Raw genomic sequence first — 25211 nt, forward strand, 5'->3', positions numbered from 1 at the left:
TCTGTGCTGTCTCTTCCGTATACTGAAACAGCTCTCTTCTGTCCAGACTGATCAGAAACCGTCACATTTTTTTTAAAGTGGGTGCAGAAAGCACAGAGGACCTGTGCCAAAATCAGCTGTGTCACCCACCAGCCTCTAGAACAATGGTGCCAGTGCAGGTGATGGCACCTGCAGCTGTTGAGCCTCACTGACAGCAGCAAGAAGAAACTGAGCAAGTACTTCAAAGGTATTTCTCCACCAGGCCTAAAGAATTGTTTTTTTATTGTAGCTACTTTCTCTTTGTCCACTGAAACCTTTTTCTTAGCAATTGGATAAAAGCCATATAATAGAATCAGACAAAAACCAGCTTCAAACATCTTTCCATATGCATCTTCAATAGGGATTTTGAATTTATATCACCAACTAAGAGAGAAAGATGGTTGCAAAATCCATCCCTTAACAAAAGCAGCATGAACCCAGATTTTATTCCCATGTCCTGTAGAACTCCTCTCTCTCTCCCAAATGCCTCAAGGGAAGAAAACAAAACAACAAAACCCCAAACAAAACACTCCCCCAATCTACTTGCTATGTCAACTCTTGGAGCATTGCTAGACCTTTTTAGGTTAGACTGCACAACAGTTTCTAAATAGAATCTATATTATATGGACATTTGTTCCAAAGCCTTTTGTCCCCAACCCAAACAGCTCAAACATTTATGAGGAATACGTGCTGTACAGCACTTGTCACACAGACATGGCACACCTACACACCCGAGGAATTGAGGAGGGGTGAGCTACCTCCATGAGAACTGTCACTCCAATAGGGAACACTCAACAAATGTGCCCGTCCTTACTTCACCTTCCATGGTTATGCACAGTGACTAAGAAGAAACAGCTACACACCGTCCTAAATGCTGTCAGCACTGTACCTGATTCTCAGCCAGCGCTTTTCACGCATTTCGGGTGCCCACACTTAACAAAATGAGGTATCTAACGGATTTCAGAGAGGTGGAGGTACCAAGTCTGTTCAAAACCTGGATGTGTTCACATCTCATCAACACTGTGTGCAAAAAGACACACAACAATTCTAAATCAAACCAGAAATGAGTGTGTGTCATGTTGCTGTTCTAGTCTTTTAGCTTAATGGGACACTCCACAAAATTGAAATAGTGTGCTTTGTTACATTTGGCATCTCTTAAATGTGAAAGTTTTAAGCTTTCAAGAACCAAAAATTAAAAACTGATTAATTGAACTTTATATTAAAAAGTCACAGTTCTTAAAAGAATACTTCATACATCCACACCATTTTGATGGTGAGCATTCAGATACATTAAGGATTTATCCCCCATAGTTTTGCTAACAAGACAGGCACATAGTGGCATGTAAACTACCTGTGGCAACCAGAACAGCAAAGGCACAATCTGGATTTTTTTTTCCTTTTTTTTTTTTTTTTTTTAGCTTTTCAAGATGTTGGTTAATTTACAAAGAAAAATATTCTATACCTCATGGAGAAGTATTACATTTGTATTTTATAGCACAGGACCATTACAGAACTGCTGTCATCTGATAAAATGGGTCATTTAAATAAATTAAAAAAAATAGCAGCTCTTTGCACTGAGGAACTGAACTTCTGAATTTCAGGGCAATATACATTCTCATATGTCAGGCTGAGAGCATCTGAAATCCTCTATGGATCTTCTTGTCTACAAACAGCATTGCCTACACGTTTCAGGTAGTTACAAGTTTTCTGGTTTGCTGTTTTCAGCTTGTATTTGTTTTCCCATATGTCAGTTGACTAACAACTCAGATGTTAAGATGTCTGTAAAGCTACCAGTTGCTTCTCTAACACAAAAGTAGTTTTAAAACCACGATATAATTAGGAATCTGACTGTGATCCGCTATGAATGGAACCTATTCAGATGTCTTGTTCATACCTGCAGCCCTAACGGTGTTTGTTCAAAGGAATTGCTCAAAGCACAACTACTTTCTCATTGGGAGACAAGAGCAGGAAAAGCTTCAAACCAGAACACAGCCCTCAGCAATTCAGTTAGACCTAAGGCAGTGACTTCAAAGTGTAATTTCTGCCCACAGCTCCAAGAATACAACAGTTCTGCATTTTACATAGAAACATTACAGTTAGAGCAGATAGAAAATTTTAGTTTACAAATGGAAAAGATCTTTCTATTAAAAAAGACATTTCACGTAGTTACCTTAAATAGTTCTTATATGCACCACTCCACATTGTGGAAAAGCTGGAATATGCAGTCTGGACTCCACAAGTTAAAGAAAACCAGAATTATATGTATTGGCACAAATACTTACATCTACATCTGTACAAAGTAAAAAAAGCTGAGAGCCCTGTCCCACCAGCGCAGCACACCAAGCTGCTCCCCAACACACACTTCCTACAGGCCTGCCAACGAGTGACAGCGAGATGGGAACTTGGTCTTAAGAGTGCGGTGCCAAAAAGTTCCAAACTGCTTTGTCAGTCTCTGAACAGAGGAGTCAGAAGTATGTCCAAAAACCTGGCGGTCCACCCAACGTGCTCTCAGCCCTGAGGTCACTGCAACTGCACTCGGTATGCGCCTATGAGCAGCTTCACCTGCAAAAGCAAACAAAGGTTTCACAGATTGTTCACATGTAACTACTGTGTTTAGCACTTCTAATGTAAGAAAAGACTGAGAAAGGGCATAAAATTGCTAGTGACTAAGAAAAAAAAAGTATTTGCAATCTCTGCTTAATAAAATCAATTTGTAACAGCCCTACTGAAAAATGAACAGCTCGTAAGACTCAAGTACAACACCACGGCATTAGGTGGTTGGTTAAACAAGTGACTTCCAAATCTGAACCAGACATACATGGGTACTTTCAACTGAATAAGAGTTTAACTTTTTTTTTTTTTAAGCACAATAAAACATCTAAGCGTGTAAGTTTTAAATATGAAGATCTAGAAAATTGACTGGTGCATCTTCCAAGGATAAAAAGAGATGCTACCAGAACAGCATCTGCTATTCCTCTTACAGCATGTAGTGGGACTGTTGCCCAAACCACCTGGAAAACACAGCAGACTACACAGACTATTCCAAAGCAGACTGGTGTCCTAAGAAATACTTCCAAGTTCTCCAAAACACACAAGCCAAACCATCTGTATGCAAAAAATAACTGACACTCCATGTACCTGTCATTAAATTCTCAGTATAGATGGGTAAAACGTTTAGCTGTAACAGCAGTTTATCCTGGTGCATGAATCATTCTGACTGCAGCACAAAAACATTTACTTCTGACAAAACTAACACCCCTGGCAGAGTTCCCGAGTTCCAGCAATGTCACAGAATGGAACTGAGACTGATGGGAACTGGCATGAGGAGAGGGTGGGAAGTTCATAATTTTTACATTTGCAGCACGTAACTAGGAAGCATTTAAACTATGGAAGAGTTATTGCACAAAAAAATTAACATAGGCATTTAATTTTGAGAGCATTTTGTACCTTGGCAGTAGGAGCTTCTGCCAACCGTATAAAAAGCTTGTTAAGGCCTGCAGTAGGGCTGAAGGAATAAATAAAGTGACTATCCTAAAGGGAAAAAGAAAACGGACAAAGTTAATGGCAGGATATGACTGAAAGTGCTACACGAGTGGACCAACAGAACACAACATTTAACTATGCATTTTTTGAAAGAAAGTTGTGTATGCTGCAGAGAACCTTTGGTGTGATCACAGAGAAAACAAGAGGACTTGAAAAAGCATCATTAGAAATATGAGGTAGGTTGTTAAATCAAGGCAAAGTAGTTCTATTTCAGAACTTACTTGGGTCAAAAATTTGAGACGACGGGTGAATGAGAAGTTAGACAGCTTTAAGTACAGAGTTCTCAGCTGCCTGCTCAAACCCTCAGTTCTGAAGTCCCAGAATCACAGAAGAGTTGAGGTTGGAAGGGACCTCTGAGGTCATCTGCTCCAACCAGGCACCATCTGGTGCTCAAGCAGGGCCACCTAGAAGCAGGCTGTCCAGTACTATTAATACATCCCTGCCTTTTAAGGCATAATTTTTTATGGAGTTCTAGTATATGCAAGGTCTGTAGTTCTCTCCAGATACAAAAAAGAATTAAGTTTCATTAAAAAAACCCAACAATCCTATCATGATAAAAAAAGCTTCATCACAATACTCAAAATCCAAATTAAGGCACTAAGATTTCCCAGGCTGCTCCATGAAGACTATAAAGCAGTTTTATAGTTGATCAGTTATATGAAAAGATTTACCAGAAATACAGGGAGCTGGAATTTGTCGTTTAAAACCACAGCTTGTACACTGCATGGTCCACAGAGCCGAGCAACAACATCTTTACCACAGAAATTTGCATGGAAAATAAATAGAAGAATTCCTGATCCTGAAAGGGAAGGCAATTCAGGCACATGAGTTTGAAATGAGATCCATTGTTTAGAACAACTGCACACACTGAACGTTTGAAGACAGCTAGGTACAAATATATATGTGTGTGTGTATATATATATATATATATATATAAAATCTACTTTAGTATATACTAAACATCAATGGAGTATCAAAGCAACACACAGAAATCCAATCTCCTGAGCCAGTGGATCCCAGCCCAGAACACAACTGACCTGGTCACTAAGTTAACGTCTTTTGGCAGCAGAAATAAGTTTGTGGTTATTAGAAACGAAAGCAAAATGAATACAGCAATCCTCAGCATGGCTCACCTCTGTGGTTTTAGCTCTACCTAATGAGAGTTATAGAATTTAACGTGGTTTGGGTTGTCTTTTCTCTTGGGAGGGACAACCGAGCCCAGACAATTCTGGATCTTTATGAACCGCACTGAAATTCAATACACAACGATCTTCAATACCCACAAATGCCCCATTTTAATACATCAAATTATATAAGGTTTCTTAATTCTATAAAGGATACCTATAATTAACCACTGGAAGACTTGGATTACAGCTCGTAACAACCAGGAAACTGGACAGACACAACCACTTTCCATGTTAGTTTAAGTAGTATTTCAGTCACATTAATGTGTTATTTCAAGAGAAATCAGTATCAGTAGGTATTTCCCTGATACACTCGAAGGTGAATAAAAATGACTTAGCTAAGCCAAGCATCAGAGATTAGAATTTGGATTCCTAAAGGAATGAAGAAACATTTCCAAGTATCTTGGGAATTCAATTCCCAGCTTTCTCAAAGGGTCTATGGGCAGCCCAGAGCTGACTGATGCTGGCTTCTTTTTGATGGCATTTCTGGACTGCGCTTGTGTCACGGCAGTGCTGCCACTGTGCTCCCAGACTGCAGCATGTTAGGTACTGTCTACAAAACAAGACAATCCACCATGAGGTTTTGCAGGTATGTTCTTAGATTAAGATTTTTCAAAATTAATCATTCTGAGGTAAACCACTCTTTTCCTATAATACCTGTCACTTAGCTAACGTAACCCTCACAAAGCTAATAGAACCCATGAAGAGAAAGACAGAAGAAAGCCACCATGTATGTGGCAATTAAAAAAACCTCTTAAAAAAAAAAGACAAACCACACCCACAATGCATCAAAACATCGCTGCTCTCCCTATAATCCATAATCAGAACATCTTTGTTATAACGTACTGCAATACAGTAAGTCATACAACAATGATTTCACAGAGCAGACACACTTACAAGGCAGTTTTATAACACACAGTTCCACCTTTTTTCCCAAAACCAAACAGAACACCCACCACAACAACAGCCCTCCTACCTTCTGGCACATTTTGTGGGGGTTTATAGTTAAAATCCGTAGAAAAGTCCGGCCCTTCACAGAGACGATGACACGCGATTGGAAAGACCGGCTCCAGCAAAGCGAGACGAGTTTCAAAATAATCCCTGATGGTGTCTTCTGCTACTCTTGAAAGCCTGAAAGGCCAAACAAGTGAGACCTGTGCTGCACATAGTAAAATTACTTTATCAGACAAACTTAACGAGAGCTGACACAAAAAAGGATTCCAGATTACCTTTTTGGATTCCCAATTTTCAGGAGTGACTGCCTTTATCACTTCATTTATGCACAGATGAACCCCTAAGTCCCAATATTTTGTTAATAAAACATTTTATCAGTGATCTGTTTGTGAAATTTCAGCCATCAGGTCGATAAAAATAAGAAGGTGAGACAAATGCACTGCAGCATATTAAAAAAAATTCCAACTAGCCACATATTTTGAAGTCTCTGTATGTAAAAAGATGTCCCTGAAACATCAGTATGAACCTGGTGGGTAAACAGAAGCAGACAGCCACTGCCCCGGGGTGGCTGATTTATCAGCCTGACTGGGAGTACAATGTAAAAATAAAGAAGTAAGTCACTGTATAATTTTACTGGCAATACTACTGCAAACATGCAGTTCACAATTTACTAAAATGCAGTGAAGCAGCAGCAACGCTGCCATTAATCAGCCAAACTGGTTCTGCTGTGGTGGTTTTTTTTATTTGGTGTTTTGTGGGGTTTTTTTTGTTTTGTTTTTTGTTTTCTGTTTTTTGGGGTTTTTTTAATTTGGTTTGGGTTTTGGTTGGTTGATTGGTTTTGGTGGTTTGGTTTTTTTTTTGATTGGGTGTTAATTGAAGCGAGCAGCCTTCAGAAGAGAGACTCTCTTCAGAAGAGAGACCACATTAACCAACAGTATGTGGCACTTTCACAAGCAGGTCACCAAGTAATCCTTGTCAGAAAGCTGTTTTGACACTAACAGGTTTTAAACGCTTTTGCAAGGCCAAGGTTCTGACCCTCTCAGCTTTACGGCTGTTGGAGCTATTATTCAGCGCACACTTCCCCTCCGTGCTAGCTGAGCTTACCATCTGCAGAATCTAAACCTCAAGTGTTTGATCATAAAGAAACCACAAGAATTGCCACAGCAAAGCAAGCCCAGAAGCCCAGCTAGCCTAGTTTCCAGATGCTAGACAAAGCCATATTAAATATGGGACATTACTAAACAGTTGTCTTTTTTGGGACACTGTCCTAGGTTCCAGCAATCTGATTTAGAGGGCTCTAAAACTAGGGACTGCAGCCAAATCGCACCTCTCCTTGGATCTGCTTCCAAAATCCCATGCACCTGTGATCACAGCATTCTGCAACAACGAGATCCACAATTCCGTTTTTCTGTGCAAAAATATCCCTCCATTTCAAACCTATCACTAAACATTTAACAGGATGCCCCGTAGAACCTGTCTCACGGCTTGGGGTTATTTTTTGTTGTTGTTCTTTTCTGATTTTATTTTACACTTTCACCTTTTAAGCTGTCCCAAGGTGCCGTGTATCATGTCCCTTGGTCCACCCTCACAGAACCTACTCCATATCTCTGAGCATCTTTATTTTTCCTTTTTGCTTCATCTGCTTTTAAACGACATAACTGGAATGGCCTGTGCTATTTAAGGCATTTGGACACCACAGACTTACATTTTATTTTCAGCTCCACTACTACAATATACTCTCCCTTTTTGACTGCCAAGCAGCACTGAACTGGTATATTCATGTAGTGAGTCTAAAAGCTTCTCCAGTTGTTCCTCGTGGCACTCTCAGCTCACGTTTAAGGGTCCAACGCCACCATAGTTATCTGCATTGACTTTTCATGGTGTTTTTGTTTGATGCCCTTTTGTTTGTTTCTATTTTTTTCTTATGCTTTTTAGCCCAGTATTTTATTTGGCATGTCCTAATAAGAGCTTACATTCAACTGTCCAGTGCTTATACACTTTTTTGTTTTCCTAATGGCTGTATTTTTAGTTTCAGGAATCTTTCATTTCTGGTAATTCCCTTGTCCTCCTTTCAATCTCTTTATACTCAGTGTTTAAGGAAGCGTCTGCTAATTCTGTTAGTTCACACCATTTTCATTTCACATGATTTACGCTAGCTTTCTGCCCACATGAGATCTGTTTTCTTTCCTGAAATCTCCCCCTCTTCTCCTTGACTTAAATCAAAATTATGACATGCCTGGTACTGCAAACTTCACCAGAACAAACTTCAAAGTACAGTTTACTCACGTGTCCAAATGACTCTTGAGCTGCTCATACACCAGAATGTTATTACATTGTTTAGCAAAATGCAGTGCGCTGTTCTGATGCTTTGACAAAATGTTACAGTCTGCCCCACTTTCAATCATAAGCCGCACTATATCCAAATTCCCTCTTTTACAAGCCTGTGCAGAAAGTGAGAAAACAGAAGGAACGACAATGACAAATCCCCTGTGAGAACAGAGCATAACACTGAAGTAAGCAGAAGTACAGAAATGAATTAAAATCCAAAATTATTTACAATTCAGAAAACAAGTTTAGGTATTTGCTCTGCAAATGCTAACACAACGCTAAACTCCAACAAATTAGGGAAAGGCACAAAAGACAGAAATTTCTATCTTCATGAGGCCTTTCAGAAGCTAACTTCTGAAATTTGTCTCAGCTCTGAACTTTCATCTGTGCTTTCAATCCATAATATTCCAGAACTAAAGAAACCCATAAAAAAAAAAAAATCACACACCACCTCAAAGGAATTAAGGGCCAAGAATTCTGTCCCCCCTTTTAAAAAGTATGATCCAACTCCTAAGGTTAAATAACAGTGACTTGATAAACACATTTATATCACTTGGTTTGTTCAGCCTGGAGAAGAAGAGACTGAGAGGAGACCTCATGGCGGCTGCAGCTCCCTCACAAGGGCAGGAGGAGGGGCAGGCACTGATCTCTTCTCTTTGGTGACCAACAATAGAACCTGAGGGAATGGCAGGAAGATGTGCCAGGGGAGGTTTAGGTTGGACATTAGGAAAAGGTTCTTCCCCGAGAGGGTGCTGGACACTGGAACAGGCTCCCCAGGGAGGTGTCCCGGCCCCAAGCCTGACAGTGTTCAAGAAGAGACTGGACAACACCCTCAGACACGTGGTGTGAACTGTGGGGTTGTCATATGCAGGGACAGGAGTTGGGCTTGAGGATCCTTGTGGGTCCCTTCCAACTCAGGACATTCTGTGATTCTATGATTTAATATAAACAAAAAAAAAAGAGGAGCACAAACTGTTTCAAAGGTCCTGGAATTTTCCCATTACAACAAAATAAAAAATTATAAAATAAAAATTTCCTTTGTGATAGGGGTGTGCAACAGGCAGTAGGAAGGAGACTCCAAACTGGTTATTTTGTTTCTGGCTTGCAATGAAACTACAAAAGTCAATCGCAGCAACACCCAAGTAAGAGATTCTCCTTTTTGGAATTTTTCTCTTCCTGCTGACAACCTGATTATCTCAGTTTTAAGATCACATCCACATTTCTTAGAGTAGAACAATGGAAGAGGATGAGGCACATTTAGCACTGTATGCTCATGGCATCTGCATTTATTGTTTAGATATAACAGTACATTAAAAAATGGATTAAAACACTGCCTGTAATAACCAAGAGAAATATTTGTATTTCAAATACGGTACATGTTCCCTAAATCAAATCTACAAATATGCTTTTATGTTTTATTAGTTTGCCAAAAGTATTTACTACGAAACAGTGTCAGGGCAAACACTGGATTTACCTTCATTAAAGCAGTTTCACCGCTGCTCTGCTGCCTGTTCACGTATGCCCCAGCTTCCAGAAGAATAGCTACTGTTGTTAGAAAATTCTGAAAAAAAAACCAAACCAAACCACAAGACAATTAAGCAGAAAAGATTCTGGGTTTTTTTCAGAATATAAAGTGACATTTATTTAAAATCTATCAGGAAAATCCAAAGCATGAGACATGACACAATTAACACTGTTCTCTCCCATGAATAATAAAGAGCACTTCAGACTCAGGCACGCAGATAGCCATGAGTATTTACAACTCTTACTATTTTCTAAATCTACACCACAGGAAGAAAACAGGACGTTTGCACTAATCACCAAACTGGAATGAAGCTCCCCTTCATACTTTTATCTACTGTACATGGGAAAACACATGAACCAACTTGAACGAAAGAGCACACTCATGAAACATCCTGTAACTTACTGGTCTAGTTGGTCTTAGTTTGAGAAGAGCTTACCAGAGTCTCCATGTCCCAGCTCTCGAATAGTAAACCCTGCTCAACCAGAGAATTGCTCTCAAAGTGTCCCAAGTTTGGATCCTGTGTATCCAGAGATCATAACCAGCAATCCTAACACAAGAACTTCAGCACCCACGAATTGAGAGATATCCTTTGCCTCCACTTTCACTCAAGGTAGCTCTATGACATTCTCTACTCAGGGTAGGGTTTGTGATCAGAATTTATTTACACTACAGTAACCACAGCTGCTAAAATTATGCAATTAACGTTCCCCTGCTATACCCTGTTAACTACTTTTTAAAGCACCATCCAAGTGAAAAAAAACACGTACCACTTTGAAACGTAAGTAAAAGAGCCGAGAACCATAAATAAAACAATAACCAAGCCAACCTTTTCAGCTGCGAGTATCAATGCAGTTGTTCCATTTTTCTGTCTGCCATTAACTTTAGCTCCTTTCCTGATTAGGACCCGGAGAAGGTCATCGTGCCCACCAGCAGCAGCCAGCATTACTAGGGTCATTCCACTTGAGTCCTGCAAGAAGAATCATTGCCATTAAAAAAAAAAAAAAAAAGAATCAAATACTGTAAGATAAATCAAAGCCACAAGACAAAAATTGCAAGTGTGTGAACAGGTTTCACTAAGATCTGCCTCCCTGGCAGAAGAATGCACATATATATGGCTGCCAGATACCAACAAACTATCGCCTCCCACCTCTCTTGTCCACAGGCCTCACACTCTGAGCTCCATAATCTGCAAAACCCGTAATGTTCCAAGGACCAGCACAAGAAAGAGGAAAACAAGAATGAGCCAGGAAGAAAGGCAGCAAGATATTTGTGGGTGAGGAAGACAACAAGACGATGGAAGAAGAAACCAGTAGCCACTGGAGGTAAATTGCAATGGCTAAGGTGGCTGCTACCACAACGCTGCTTTTGGATTTTATCAAACGTAAGTATGAAGAGACCTCTGAGAGTGGTCAGTCCCCATACTCATTCTTGCACTTCCTACCAGACACTACAATCCAAAGAACACATGCTTGCCTCACTAGTTCATTTGGCATCTTTTCTACTACGCTACAGAAGTCTTAGCAAAATCTACAGTTCTCAAATGCTACATAATATGACTACACAAGATCACCAGTGAAAATACTGGTATCAGAGATTTTAATCCTCAGAAACAGAACTATAGTACTATTTAACAGGAAAAGAGATCCTTGAAAGAAAACCAGTAAGAACACAGCTGATGAAGAACTGGCAGAAAACTAATTATTCATGGAGTGAAGAGGTCCAACTCTGTCAAACAGACCGTTCTTTTTCTTTTTTTTAATGTATAGATGTTTTACATAGTTCAGCCACTTGACCTGATGGGTATCATAATTCCTTACACCATATTAAGTTCTGAATATTTGGTTAAATCCAGTGGGCAAACCTGCAAATCCAGCTACTAGGATGCTCCTATCAAACTTCATTTTTTCTTTGGAAGAAACAGAAAACAACTACTGAAGCCTCAAAATCTGTATTTCCTTTTCTCACATTGTGCTTTTTTCCCCAATGTGAAACAGAAACAGATGGGAAAACTTCTCAAACAATCCGAATTTGTACTCTTCCCTCCTGCCCCACTCCAAAAATACTTCCATTGCAGAAAAATTACCTCTTGATCCAGATTATATTCCTCATTTGAAGAAAGTGCCATCTTTACTGTCATGTAATCTCCACTTTTAACAGCATCCCTCAGGAGAGCTAGAAAATAAATTCAATGCAGTTACAGGATATTTCACTTTGAAACACCAACTAAGAAATGTCCCTTCCTCCCAGCAATTACTCACTACTTGATATCGGTCCTGTTGACACATGGTTCTCATCTTCTCCATCAAGATGCTTCTGAAAGTCTTCTAGCGTCAGCCATTCTAACTGCATGTCCATACCCAAACTCAAGACTTGCTGCTTGCCATCTATCATGTATTTGATTTTATGGAAGAAAAAATGCAAAATAAGTAATAAATATCTTCTGTATTTCCAAATCATTCACTGCTTGCCATTGCTTCAATGATCAGCATCTTAACATACTACTACTTTTCACTCAAATAGACTCTAAAAGTCAGCGTGGAATGGTTCCAAACAACGAAGGCTACATTACAAACAGACATAAAATGCTTTTACTTGAAACAAACTATTGTTTGTTGCAATAAATTAGGCTGAAGCGATAGGAGAAGGTGAACACTCCATTACTGTGATAGCAGAAACACACTGAAAAGTTATCAGTGAGTTTCAAAAGAAAACATCGTTTCAGCCTCCTGGGGAGACAAGAATCGCAGCATTAAAAGATGCAAGCAGGAATGAAGAAAGCATTAACTGCCAGTGCTCAACCTTCCCCTACATTTGTTTCTACTGCTCACCAGAGTTCTTCATTTGACACACATCCGTCATTTCTTGATCACCTGCAGCAGTGTAAGTCCATGTGTCTGTTTCATCTTTTATGTTCCTCCTTTCCTTGTACACCTTGCTGTCTTTTGATTTTAATTCTTCTATGAATTTATATTCTAGCGAAGATTCTTCTCTTTTGCAGTTATTCTCAGAATATTCGCTTTTTTCTTCTGAAGCTACATTAAACAAGTCAAATGCACTTTTGACATCCTTAAAGCCTAGAAGACAGTTACCAAGAGTGACTACTTGAGCCACCAAGGACTATTACATAACAAAGTTTAAGTGAGTGACCAGAGTCCGTTTAGAAAAGGTTTGTCCTCTTCCCGTAAGTTAATCATTGCTGAAGCACAGGAGCAAGCTTAACAAGATAAGCTAAAAATCAGGGAGAGCTAGTTCACCTCAGCTACCCCCTGGCAAGTCTGAGTTCTGCTTTCAACACGGCACCATCTTCTTCTTAAGAAATGTAGCTTAGAAGTATGTGTAAAATATTACTTTGAAAATATGGTTCAGTATCTGTGATGAACAGACGACAGACATGCTGTATAAGGAACAACAATTAATAATTCTGTTTGTTACTACTTTTCTAAGCATTGTAAGCATCTGCGCTACTTGCAGGGAAAGACGTTTCTCTAGCAACAGCTACGTGGAGCATCACAGCTCCTCCAATGTGCATTCGTGGTTATCAGAGGTGGAGTTACCTAGTTCTCAGTTCACAGCCTCAGAGTAAGTAAGGGAATTTATCCTGAATAAAACCATCCAAAATTTTACTGAGATCAAGAGTGGTAACATTAATACTCCATTATACTACTAAGAATAGCAATACACCCTAGACATTTTTCTTCATGTATCAAATCATCCAGTTCTGGTGATATTTTAAGGGTTGTACAATGTAAATAATAAACTCATCACTGTGCCTAAAGCAAGAGGCAAGAAGTTTGTCTGATGGGCAACTACTAGTTTTTCTAAACACAGGAAGTGTGTATTCATAGTATCATCAGAACACTTCTGGAAATAGCCAATAATTGGATGAATTCCTCTCAAAAAATACTGTTGGATGCCATGGAAGCACAGACAACAAAATTAAATGAAAAGGGGCAAAATCTTGACTTGTCTACAAAAACGTTAGAGATTTCTATACACTTTGATACTTCATACGTGAAGGTACAGACATCATTCTCATGCAGCATATATTAACAAAGCCATTAAACAGCAGACTTTTGCTTCCTAAAATAAAAGCAGAAATTCTTGTTTCTAGTATGTATTACAAAACTACACAATATCTGCTCTTGTAGAAATAAGGAGAATGTCCTGAAGGGTCTTTCTCTTCTCTCCTTTAAGCAGTTAGCACTTACTTTTTAGGCCCCTTTGTTCTTTTCTGTTCTTTTCTTCTTTTTCAGACTCTTTTTTTTGAGATTTTTCTTTTGTTTCATTTTTCTTTCCTTCTTTCTCCTGATATTGAGAACAACGATCAAATTAAAGTGGTAGAGAAAAAATGGAAAATAAACTCCTTTCACTACTCCAATGATAAAATATATTCAAAATTAATACTACTGAAACCTATACATAACAGACTTGTGGACATTCCTAAGAAAATAATTGAACAGGTGAGTCAGGGGTTAAGTCTGTGAAGGCTTCTTCCGTAAGAGAAGAACTGTTATTTCCAAAATAGAACAACTTCAATTCAGATTTCTACTGCATCTCAGCCATGAATGGTGTTTTATGGCTTGAGATGCAGATATGTCAAAACCAGCGTTTTGAAGGAAATTAAAAATTATGAACTTTTCATTTGTTCCAAATACTGAACCTGACAAGAATGTAATTATTTCAAAGTATTTAACACCTTTGTAGCACCATATTCAAAGCAGTTATGACAGCACTGACTTGAACCTCAACTGACAAAACTTGACATCTGTATACAGAAGGTTCCAAGTTTTTCCAGTTTACACATACCAAACATTATGGCAACAGCCATTTGTGAAAAACACACACTTGGAAAAATCCACCAAACCCCACCATATCCACACAGAAGACTAAGCTTAGCAATATCCAATATCACAGAAGAAATTTATGGTAGACATAGATATACAGTCAAATTCGCTAAAACAGAATTCAGCTGCCTCCAGCAAAGATTCCCTTCTCCTCCTGCAATCCTCTCTCTCTCTCTCTCCATTCAGCCAGAAAATTCCAGACTGCAGAGCAGGTGGGACAAGGCTCCTTCGCATGGCTTTGTATCAGCCTATGACACTAACCTGGTACAGGGATAGCACTGCTTTCCTGAAAAACTACCCCAGAAGAAGTCCCCATGAGAACTACAAACTGAATTTATCAATAAATGCTACCATTTCTTTGACACAAGAAAATCTTCAATTAAAATAGACGAAGCTGGTGTATCACAACGTGTTAGCGGAGCTGAGATATTTAATCGTCTTTCTCACCCCCCAACCTCAGCTTTTGATCACTGACGTGATTAAGTAGTAGTACAGACAGCTGTTAGTCCTGGCAGATGCTTAGTATTTAGGACACGGGTGTCAAACTCATTTTCACCAGAGGCCACATCAGCTTCATGGTTGCCTTGAAAGGGCCAGATGTAATTTTAGGACTGTATAAACGTAACTACTCCTACATTCATACAGTCCTAAAATTACATTTGGCCCTTTGAAGGCAACTGCAAGGCTGACATGGCCCCCAGTGAAAATGAGTTTGACACCCCTGATTTAGTAGGAGACCTGTAACTTACTAAAGGCATTACCAGAGTTTTGCTGCACAGAGGAGCTGTTAAAATCAGTAATCCTGAATCCCATTCCAGATTTCCAATACTGATCAGATGCACACCGCACACTGCATATTTATTCTTGGAGGTAAACTGAATGGAAAGAATGGTTGGGCATGCAAACTGAGTCCAAACAGAGAACGCTGTGTTACATGACATGTTAATTGACATGACAGTGCTCTGCAATCAGAGCTACAGGAGGAAAGACAGGTAGCCAAAACATTCACAATGATTCTATTTGAAAAGAATAATCTACTTGGGCAAACAATTCAGTGAAGCCAAAAATACCTCCAGAACTCTCCACCAAACCCACCCATTTAATAAGTCCACAGTTGTTCTGGAGAACAACCAACCAGCTACAGAAAACATTGTTTAAGCCTCCAAGATTAAAAAAAGCAAGAAGCAGAATGCCTCCCTTGGTTCCTTGGGGCACAACCACGAGCAAGGCACACAGACAACTTATGAGAGCGCTGGCTGAAGAGCCATAAGCAAACCAACTTTCACCTGCTATTGATCTCTTCATGTTTGGAGTGACAGGATTTTTATACTACTGGTAAATAAAACAGAACTCCAAAACTTTATCTGATTGTCATCACTCATCTCTCTCTCTTTATGAATGCTATAGCCTCAAGCTACGAGATAATACTTGAGCAATAAAGGCCATCCCATTTCAGTTAACTAAACTTCTTGAGGCTGGGCTATGCCTCACAGTAACTGCTTAACCCTGTTTACAAGAGCTTTCACCACTAAGCTCCTGCAAAAACACTGTTCTGTGTACCTCTGCTCTGAGATTATGCCACATAATTCTCCACCCCCAAAATCGGCTTCCTTATGTTTAAGGTGGCCTGCTCCATACATACAACAACCCTAAGCAGAGGACCACAGCTGAATATACAGAAGAAAATTGCTGCCACAGAATTATGGCCTCAGAAGAAGTGGGAAATAATCCATTAAGTATCAAGGTATTTTGGCTGCAAACCTGCTACAAGTCAGACAGGGGTTTCTCTGAGTAGCCAAAGTTTTATGAACTGCAAACTGTATTAGAACAGTCTGAAGCAACTGAGAGAAATTATATTCTCAGAAACATTCCCAGAAATATTATTTTATTCTTTCCATTTTTTTCTCTTACCTTTACCATCCTGCTTCTCTTAAAACACTACTGTACCAAATAAAGAAAAATGAATATTTGCTTAGCTCACTTCTTAGAACAGGTATAGCATTTGTAATTAATTTGAAACAATGCCATGAAATGAAGCATCTTCTTTAAGCACCCCAGGAATTCTAACAAGCCAACAGCACAGCTATCTGGGACACCTGGGTCTAGAAACAATTTCCAATTCTCAGCTAGGTGCTAACGCAGGTAAGGTATAATGGAGCGGCTGGCTTTTGAGAGAGATCGAGGGTGTGTTTTAACTCAAAAGAGCACTTCATTGTGCAGCGTTGGATGGGTAGTTGCTCAAGATTGAATGTCTAACTATCTAAGTAGAAAAAAGTCAAATTGAGGCAACTGTTGAGGGGAACGAAGCTAAAAATGACAGCATGCTTTGAAGGAACGGGAAATTTCATTCTAAGTACACATAACAAACAGGAGAAGTTCATACTTTCACATTTAAAGACACTCTTATCTCCTAAAGCAGGAGTAGTTACATTTATCTAGTCCTAAAATTACATTTGGCCCTTTCAAGGCAACTGCGAGGCTGATGTGGCCCCCGGTGAAAATGAGTTTGACACCCCTGCTCTAAAGTGTTCCCTCCCTTATAGTGTTCAGAACCCAGAAATTTTTCAGCCTGTCCTACACAGTGATCAGTGGGCCTTTCTTTAGGTTCATCCAGCTCATTAACTTTCCAGTTCGTACTTTTCTCTTTGCCATCCTGAGCAGCGGCCTTTTGAGATGCCTGTACCCCGCAGATGTTTGACTTGATCCCCAGCCCCCGCCCCAAAGCCTTAACATCGCTCACCTCCCCAGGCGAATCCGTGGACTTGCGCCCTCTTTCATCAGCACTCAATTTCAAACCCTTCTGCACTGGTGAAGGAGGTGACACTTTCTCCACCTCTCCCGGTACTCTTACTTTTTCTTGAGCTTTTTGCCTTTTGTGCATGCTTTTCTTCTCTAAATCTTGAGTTTCCACTTTTCTACCTTCTTCTTTATAATCTTCAACTTTCTGATTTTTTTTCTTCTTTCTTTTAACCTTAACATCAACACTATCATCTTCATTACTTGCTGATCCATCAAGATGCCTATCAGCAATGGAATCTTTTTCAGCAATTTCTTGTTCCATTCTCTCCTCTCCACTTATTACTATTTGCTGCTCGTCTTTATTTTCAGAACTTAAGTCTGAATTTTCATTATCAGTTTCTTGAGAAAATACATCCTCTAGAGTACTTAATTCGGAGTCAAACTGAACATCCCCATGCTTCTCCTTCCGTGATTTTTTATTTTCTTTAGAATCTTCTTTAGACTTTATTTTTAAATCTTTAACTTCTCCCTTCTTTTTCTTGATTTCACTAGTATCTTCTTTCCTTTGCTTCTTCGGGTCCTTTGAATCCTCCTTGGTTTCTGAAGTCCTTTTTTTTGGCTTTGAATCTGAAACCAAAGTATCTGAGGAATTTTCACATTCTGTTCTGGGTTTTTCTTTGAGTTTTGCAGACTTAGACTTTTTCTTCTTCGGATCATCTGGACTTCTGTCCTCTCCATCTTTTGATTTCTTCTTTTTCTTCTTTGGTGAAACATCATCTTTTGTTTCACTTTGCCAGTCACTGTCAGATTCTGCTTCAAATACATCATCATTTAGAGACAGTTTCTAAAACGTAGAGAAAAAAATAAAATATTTCTTTCCCCATTACACTGTATATCACTCTGGTGTAAACTATACAAGAATAGTAACAGTGGTGCTTGGAAAAAGTAAATCTCTTTTTAAACACTACAAACATCATTCCACATTACCAAATTGTAAAATTCGTAAATACAATTTTATCTCACCTAAATTATATTACTAAATGCTTGGATGAGAATCGATACATAAACAAGTCAAGAAAACCAGTCAGACATCCAACAACAAGATTCCAGAACAGAACTGAATCTGAACTATTTTCTTTCAAAAACAATTAACCTGATTTTGTAAAATTTAGCTACAGGTTTCCCAGAAGCAGGGTACCAGTTTTCAAAAAAGATTCTTATGCTTGATTTTGAAACTGACTGAGCAGATGGAAAACAAAAAGCCTTCTTACAATTAATTTTTCTGTATTCCTATCTTACCTAATTTAACGGTTAACATGCAATAATTTATCAATCTGCTACACAAAGCAGGATGGTGAATTGAGCAGCGCTCAACTGTGGTGACAAGGCAAAATGCATGTGTGTAGGGAAATAGGGTTGTTTATGTTGTCAAAAACAAACTAAAATGACCATACATCATTCATATAATCCCACTAAAAACTGAGATAAAGTTTAGATGGATTTAGAGTCTGCAAGCAAACTTGTAAATGAACCAAAAAATCCCTAACCAGAGAGCAGTAACAATATCAATTTTCACCTGAAACAAAACACCTTCAGATTGAAGAGATTCTTTAACTCTTCTTAATTCCATATCCAAAACGTTTTCTTTTCTCCCTCCCCCCATTAGCAGAGTCTCAACAGGGAATATGTCTTCAGTGTAAGATACTGGAAGGTGAAACACACCTGTATGTCTTTTTTAACAGGTTTAGGCTTATTGTCCACAATTTTTTTTCTGAATTCAAGCAGCACTTCTTTGCAGTCTTCCAAATGAGCCTCTGGTTCCCAGGTATCATCATCAGAGGTATATCCTTTCCACCGTACCTTGTAGAGAATTTTACCCTGTAAGAGAAACCCCAACAGTTAATACAATACAGCACAGTATTATAGTTACTCAGTTCTTGGGGATCTCAGTAGATATATCACTTTGTGTATAAAGAAATGAATATATTGTGACTTCAACTCAACACTGACATAAGAATTAGCAGAATTATTTCCATCTGCATCACATACTGTACTAAGTAGCCTGTAAAACCTTTCAGTAGTTGGGAGTGGTTTTATAAAAAAAAAAATTGTAATATCTAAAATTTGTTCAGAACCACAGCTACAATGTACAGATCATAAATTCCCAGTCATTTTACTGAAATGGATTTTCTGACAAGTTATAAAACGATTTTTTTTAAAGTTTTATTATTTCTTCTATTAAAAATTCAAGCCTGAATTGTTTCTCTTTGCTGAAGAAGTTGATGTAAACCCTTTAGATTTATAATGCATCAACGCCATTCACCTAGTTTTATAATGGAACTTGTAACTTACGTTACTGTAGTTATCAATGCTACCTTCAATAAACTGAAATACTAACAATCAGGAAAAAAACCCACAACACCACACCACCAAAAACAACAACCACCAACACCAATGAGATCAAGTGAAATCTAGAGAAAATCTGTGTGTGCATCTCAATGTAGTTATAAAGATTTTGGTAAAAGATGACATATGAAAGTCCTAGACCAATTGTTTCAACAGTATTTAACTTCACCATGGGATGAAATTGCACCTTTTAGTCTCTACCTTGTTTTTTTCAGTAGATTAGAAAGTCTTTTACCATTAAAACAAACAGCTTTCCATTAAATTATCTCTTGCCTTTCTCCTAAATAAAGTAGTCTGAATCCTTATGTTTCTCGAGATGGACTCCTTTTCTTGCCGAGAGGCAACTTACTAGTTTGGGGTCATGTTGCTGATATAGCCAGACAAGTGGCAAACTCAGGGCTCCCTGCACTGAGCTTCACTGAAGAGCTAAGACGTGTCCTATGAAATCAACGTGGTCACCTTTACTGATTAAACCTGAGTCTCTTCAGACGGATGTATGACAAAAGCTAGCACCAAACTTCAGAAAATCCATTTTCCATATAAAAAGCTGATAATGAGTACCAGGCAATATAGCCATTCCTGAACTTATTTTCTAAATATAAAAAGTACTAGCAAAGGTACTACAGAAAGCACCTTTGGAGAGGCAAAATAATAATATCTGTTTCTTTCAGAAATAGACTGATAATGCTCTAAAAGAACCTGAACTGCTAACCAAGCCTGGAGAAGGAAAGCTTCAAAAGAACTGCCATTTGACACTTACTATTAAATGTATCTATATCCATAAATTTACGTTTTTGCCTGAACACCATTAACTTTTTACCAAGTATACATATATATATATATATGCGCCACTAAGCTTTAGCAATCACCTCTACTTACAGACTTCTATATTTTGTGTCACAGATACAAATAAATAGCCTATATTCAGATATATTAGTGTAATACATCTCCTTTTATAATTTAGTTTAACCATACACTCTTGATTCAGGAATTAGTTTTCAAAATCATGTTCACCTCTCTCTTTCTTTCTTCTAATACGGTTACTCACAAAATAAGTGATTAATAACGTTCTTATTACAGTCCCAGAATAACTTCTGTTATAAGCGATCTCCAGAACTAAGAAGTAAAACGCCCTGCTCAAAGCAGGACCAACTAGAGCAGGCTGCTCAGAAATCTATTCAGATTTCTCTGCATTCCAGCTTGTGTCCACTGCCTCTCTCACCCTTTCACCGCGCGCCTCTGGGAAGGACCTAACTCTGTCCTCTCTCCACCCTCTCATTAAGCAAATACCACTACGATCACCCCCGATTCTTCTCTTCTCGTGGCAGAGCAAACCCAGCTCGCTCAGCCTGCGTGCTCCAGCTCCCTAAACTGTCTTCATGACCCTTCACTCCAGTATGCCCACGTCTCTTCTGTCCTGGGGCACCCACAGCTTGTCAGAGCACTCCCAATGCACCTCAGCGGAGCTGGGAAGAGAGAAGAACCATCTCCTTCGCTGGCAGCCTACACTCTTGGATGCTGCTTGGTCTTCTTCGCTGCAAGAACTGCTGACTCATGTCCAACACACTGGTCAGTGGGGACTGCCAGCTCCTTCCCCACAAATCCGCTTCCCAGCCAGCTGGCCTCCCACCTGCCTGGTGATGCAGGACTTACTTCAGTTAGCTGCAGAGTTACTGTTACACCCTTATAACTCAGGCACAAAATCAGTTAGAAGTCTTTTTTTTAATTAATTGAGAAAGCTGGATAAAAGTTTAATACAAATTTAAGACTATTTGGCTGTTGGATAACCTTACATTCAGTACATAGAGTGATAAAAAATGCAGTTTAAGTGAAGGCAGGAGATTGATCATCATACTAAAGATACATACACAGCCTTACACTCACCTGTCAACATTATTTTACTGCATGTTATTTCTTTCTTCTTATAAATAACAGAACACTTCCCAAGCATTTTTATACTGTTGTGGCTTCTAGGAGAACTAGTGATAGGGCTAGAATCAACCCCTACAGAAAGGCGTATCACTATGTCATTAAAGAGCAGAGTTAAGGTCACCCAGCTTGACTGGGGAATGTCACAATTTGCACCGGAGCCTGTTGTTTTAGTAGAATTTTAGTGCAGTATGAAAGGGTTTCTAGAGGTACTGAGAGGAAACACTTCCGAACTTGTATTGCTAATGCTAACGTTTCATGTATTAGCTGGTCTAACCCCCCTGCCCAGTCCCCCCGAGAAGGACTGTCTGTCTCTCTCTCTCACGCTGCCTCTACTACCGGCTCCAGCAACACTGGGACTGCGACTGACCAGAGCTCCTCTGTGCCGTGCTCTCCAGCTCTCCTGCTTCCACAGGTGACACAGAACACCCTGACTGGCCTCAGGCCGTGCTGCACAGCGGCCCACTCAGTGTATTTGCTTCTTTCAGACCTGCGAACCTGCAAGCTGGGAATCACCAGTCTAAAGCAGACTACATAAAGTACACCACACTGAACATAACGCACAGTTTTTTCCAGCCATTTTGGAGGTCAGGACTGGGTGTATCTGTCCTGCCCTGTACTTCTGAAGCACAGGAGCATGGCCCCCATTTAAGAGTACTGGAAAGGTGACCTGCTGCAGCTGGAGCCCGTGCTACAAAGCTACAACCAACACGTTCTGGGCAAGGCACACGCGTACAGTGAAGCTGCACTGACCCAGCCTGGAAACCTCAAGTGCACACAGCTCAGGATCTGCTGCAGAATGGGCTGCCGGGAGGGGGAGGATAGGAAGAGGGGGCGTAAGACACCTTTTTACTAGGACACACCAATGACCTTTTTAAGAGATGGCACTTGATGTGTTTTAATCTTTAGAAGTGTTTGGAATGGTATGACTTGCTCCCCCCCTGGCCTCCAGTACACAGATTATAGGTTCCATCATGAAGGGGGAGGTGGGATGGGGTAGAGGGAAAAAACTAAAAAAAAAAAAAAAAAAAAAAAAAGGTGCTCTTGTTTTCAAGCTTGATTTACTATTTTGACCAACACTTTGTACAGGCAAAGCTGTAAATACTGTATTACACCTAAAGCATAACATCCTAAAGCCATAAAGATATTTCAGCCAAGGTAGAACCTAATCATAATAGTACCAAAAAATACAGGAAATTCTTGATCTGAAGGTTCTCCAACCTATGGGTTTCATAACCTTGTTATTTTAGACTGAACAGGCAGAATTCTGTACTATTATGTACCTGACTGAAACCTAAAATAAAAACCATAAATTAGTTAAAATAAACAATTTTCTGACACACAAAAAAAGGCTGTGTTAATTATTTTTTGTATTTGAGGTTCAGGAAATTTTAGAAACATTTCGACCAGTCGAGGCTGCTTTCAAAGAGAGAAGACAGAGTGTGGTATTTCTAAGCAAAGCAAAGATCACTACAGCTAGTTGTTTTAATCTTAAAAAGTGTTTATTTTAAGGGGTCTTCACACATTGTATATGCCAGTAAACAACAGCCTCAGTAAACGTGCTTCGAAACGAGCTCAAGTTCTCCATCGTATTCAATCCTGCCCATTTCTGCACTCAGCACCCTACACCAAAACACTACTGCGGTTCAGGCATAAGAGCGAGGAGTAGTTTAACAATGCGGACAAAATTTTAAAATTACTAAATATACTCCAGATTTAATCTCTTCAGCCAAAGCTGTAAGACACAAAAAGCTCGCTTGCGGAACTACGCGCAACGTGTTTTCAACGGGAGTTATAACGGACCTGCTGTTTTTGCACGGCTGCCGCCCCAGCGCCCAGGAGCCGTGCGGGGAGCCGCGCCCGCGCAGCGCGGCGGGACGCGGGGGGCAGCGCGGCGGGACGCGGGGGGCAGCGCGGCGGGACGCGGGGGGCAGCGCGGCGGGACGCGGCCGCTCGGGCCCGCCCGGCTGCAGGCGCGCGGTTAAAGCCCGCTCCCAGCCCCGCTGCGGCTCCCCGGGGAGCGGGGCGAACACCCGCCCCTGGGCGCGGGGACGGCCGGGCTGCCCGCCAGCCCCGCCGCACGGCAGCGCAGCCGGCCCGAGGGCCCCGCCGCAGCCCCGGGGGCGCCGCGCTGACAGGCGGCGGCGCCGCGTACTCACCCCCTCGGTCTTCACGTCAAGGATCTTCTCCACCTCGAACACGTCGTCTTCCTCCTCGCTCTCGCCGCCGCCAGCCTCGCCGCCGGCTGCCGCCGCCCTGCCAGCGCCGCTGCCATCTTCCTCGCCGTCCTCCTCGTCCTCCGCCGCGGCCGCCGTCTCCTCCTCTTCCTCCGCCCCCTCCAGCCTGGCCGCCGCCGCCTCAGCCCCGCTGCTGCCCGCCGCCGCCATTTTGGGCCGAATTTCAAACGACAACTGTGAAAAGCGGCTGCGACATCCACCGCCGGGCGAGCAGGGAGCGAGGCGGCGGCCACAGCCAATCGGCGCCCCCAGCCAATCGGCGCCCCGCCAGCCCGTGACGCGCAGGGGCGGGGCCCCGGGCCCGGGGGCTGCGTGCCCTGAGCGCGGCAGCCGGAGGGCGGGGGTGGGGGCCCGGGCGGGGTGCGCGGGGCAGGCTGCGGCGCGGCCTTTGTGAAGGCAGCGGCTGCGCTTGCTCCGGGGCGGGCTGTCGTGCAGCGCGCTGCCCGCCGCGGGACCGTGCTGGCCGTGGCGGGTCTCGGCACTACGGCTGCCGGGAGCCCCGGCCGTGTTGCCGAGGCGCGGAGCTGCGTGTCCGCGCTGGCCCGGGAGCCGTTTCTCGACAGCGGGGCCGCGCCGGGCGCTGCAGCCCTTCTCCGGAGAAGGGAGCTGCTGAGCGGTGGCCGGCGGCGCTCAGAGGCGCGCTGGCGCTGGTCGCCTTTCTGTCAGGACACACGTAGCGCCCGGGCGCGCCCGGCTTGTCCAAGCAGAACGAGCGCGCTCCATACCCCGGTACAAAGGTGTTCTCTGCCCTCGGGTGGATGCGGTTTTGAGGAGACGCGCGACAAGGATGTACACGGACACCTCAGGACTGGGTTTCTCAGTAGGAAATGCAACCCTTTTAGATTTCTTAGAGTATCTGGCATGTTAAAAGAACTGCCTGTAGGGAAGTACAGCTTTTTAATGTAACATGCAGGAGAAAAAAATCTTGTAAGAAAAAGCAAATAAACCAGACTCTATTTGCTTATTTAACTGCCCTTGCTAGAGCCAGAGTGTTAATATATCTTGGAAACAGTTTCTTAAGGAACACACATCACTAGTGTGAAACTCAGGCCTTCGCATGACTATACTTTTTGTACATACCCATACGGGATGCATTGTTGCAACAGTGAAAACACTAAAGTATTTGAATAAACTGTAGTGAAGGAAAAAAAAATACTTCTTTTATTCATATTTTTGCCAGCACTTCTTAAGATAATACAACAACTGACCATACAAAGCCTTAACAGCAGATTTAGAAGCTAGTTTATCATTGTCTACATTAAAGAGTCTTTCTAGTTCTTAAGAAACCTGTACCCTAGCTCTTCTCAGATAAAGTGTAATACAAATCTTCCCTTTGTATTGTTTACTAAAAAGAGCCAGTATCTTACCCACCTGAAAGCAAGGATTCAGAGCACCTTAGAAACAGAAGGACCTTAGGATATTCCTGTTAGCAACCTCCTCTACAAGATGAAGTGTATCTACTCCACCCCTGGCAGATGTTTGCTTAAATTCTTATGAAAACACC

At 41.1% G+C, this 25211-nt stretch overlaps 2 protein-coding genes across 2 annotated transcripts in view; one reads left to right on the forward strand and one right to left on the reverse strand.

The window, feature by feature from the left end:
• PSPC1 (paraspeckle component 1) overlaps positions 1-10837 on the forward strand; it is a 74784-nt gene extending 63947 nt beyond the window's left edge. Inside the window, exon 9 of the transcript XR_010605653.1 lies at positions 10715-10837. The gene's annotated coding sequence lies outside the window, so the exon portion shown is untranslated. The remainder of the gene's footprint in view (positions 1-10714) is intronic.
• Positions 228-23928, reverse strand: MPHOSPH8 (M-phase phosphoprotein 8). Its single transcript, XM_065626942.1, has 14 exons — positions 23630-23928; positions 18858-19013; positions 17137-17979; positions 13761-13857; positions 12381-12626; positions 11811-11936; positions 11636-11724; positions 10379-10519; positions 9502-9588; positions 7986-8140; positions 5722-5876; positions 4233-4360; positions 3466-3549; positions 228-2580 (listed from the first exon to the last, which is right to left on the reverse strand). Exons 1-14 carry the CDS (start codon positions 23855-23857, stop codon positions 2539-2541), a joined length of 2577 nt encoding a protein of 858 aa, XP_065483014.1. The 5' UTR covers positions 23858-23928; the 3' UTR covers positions 228-2538.
• Between the last annotated feature and the right edge of the window lie 1283 nt (positions 23929-25211).

The sequence above is a fragment of the Caloenas nicobarica genome, chromosome 1 (assembly GCF_036013445.1).
Source record: "Caloenas nicobarica isolate bCalNic1 chromosome 1, bCalNic1.hap1, whole genome shotgun sequence".
In the NCBI taxonomy this organism is placed as follows: Eukaryota; Metazoa; Chordata; class Aves; order Columbiformes; family Columbidae; genus Caloenas; species Caloenas nicobarica.

What these genes read in the sequence shown, in the direction of transcription:
- MPHOSPH8 (XM_065626942.1), bottom strand. Translation starts at nt 23,857, where the DNA reads ATGGCGGCGGCGGGCAGCAGCGGGGCTGAGGCGGCGGCGGCCAGGCTG. An exon ending in CCACGGATTCGCCTGGGGAG is followed by an intron (nt 13,858 to 17,136) that starts GTGAGCGATGTT and finishes TCTCAATATCAG; the next exon opens with GAGAAAGAAGGAAAGAAAAA. An exon ending in CAGAAGCTCCTACTGCCAAG is followed by an intron (nt 2,581 to 3,465) that starts GTACAAAATGCT and finishes TTGCTTTTGCAG; the next exon opens with GTGAAGCTGCTCATAGGCGC.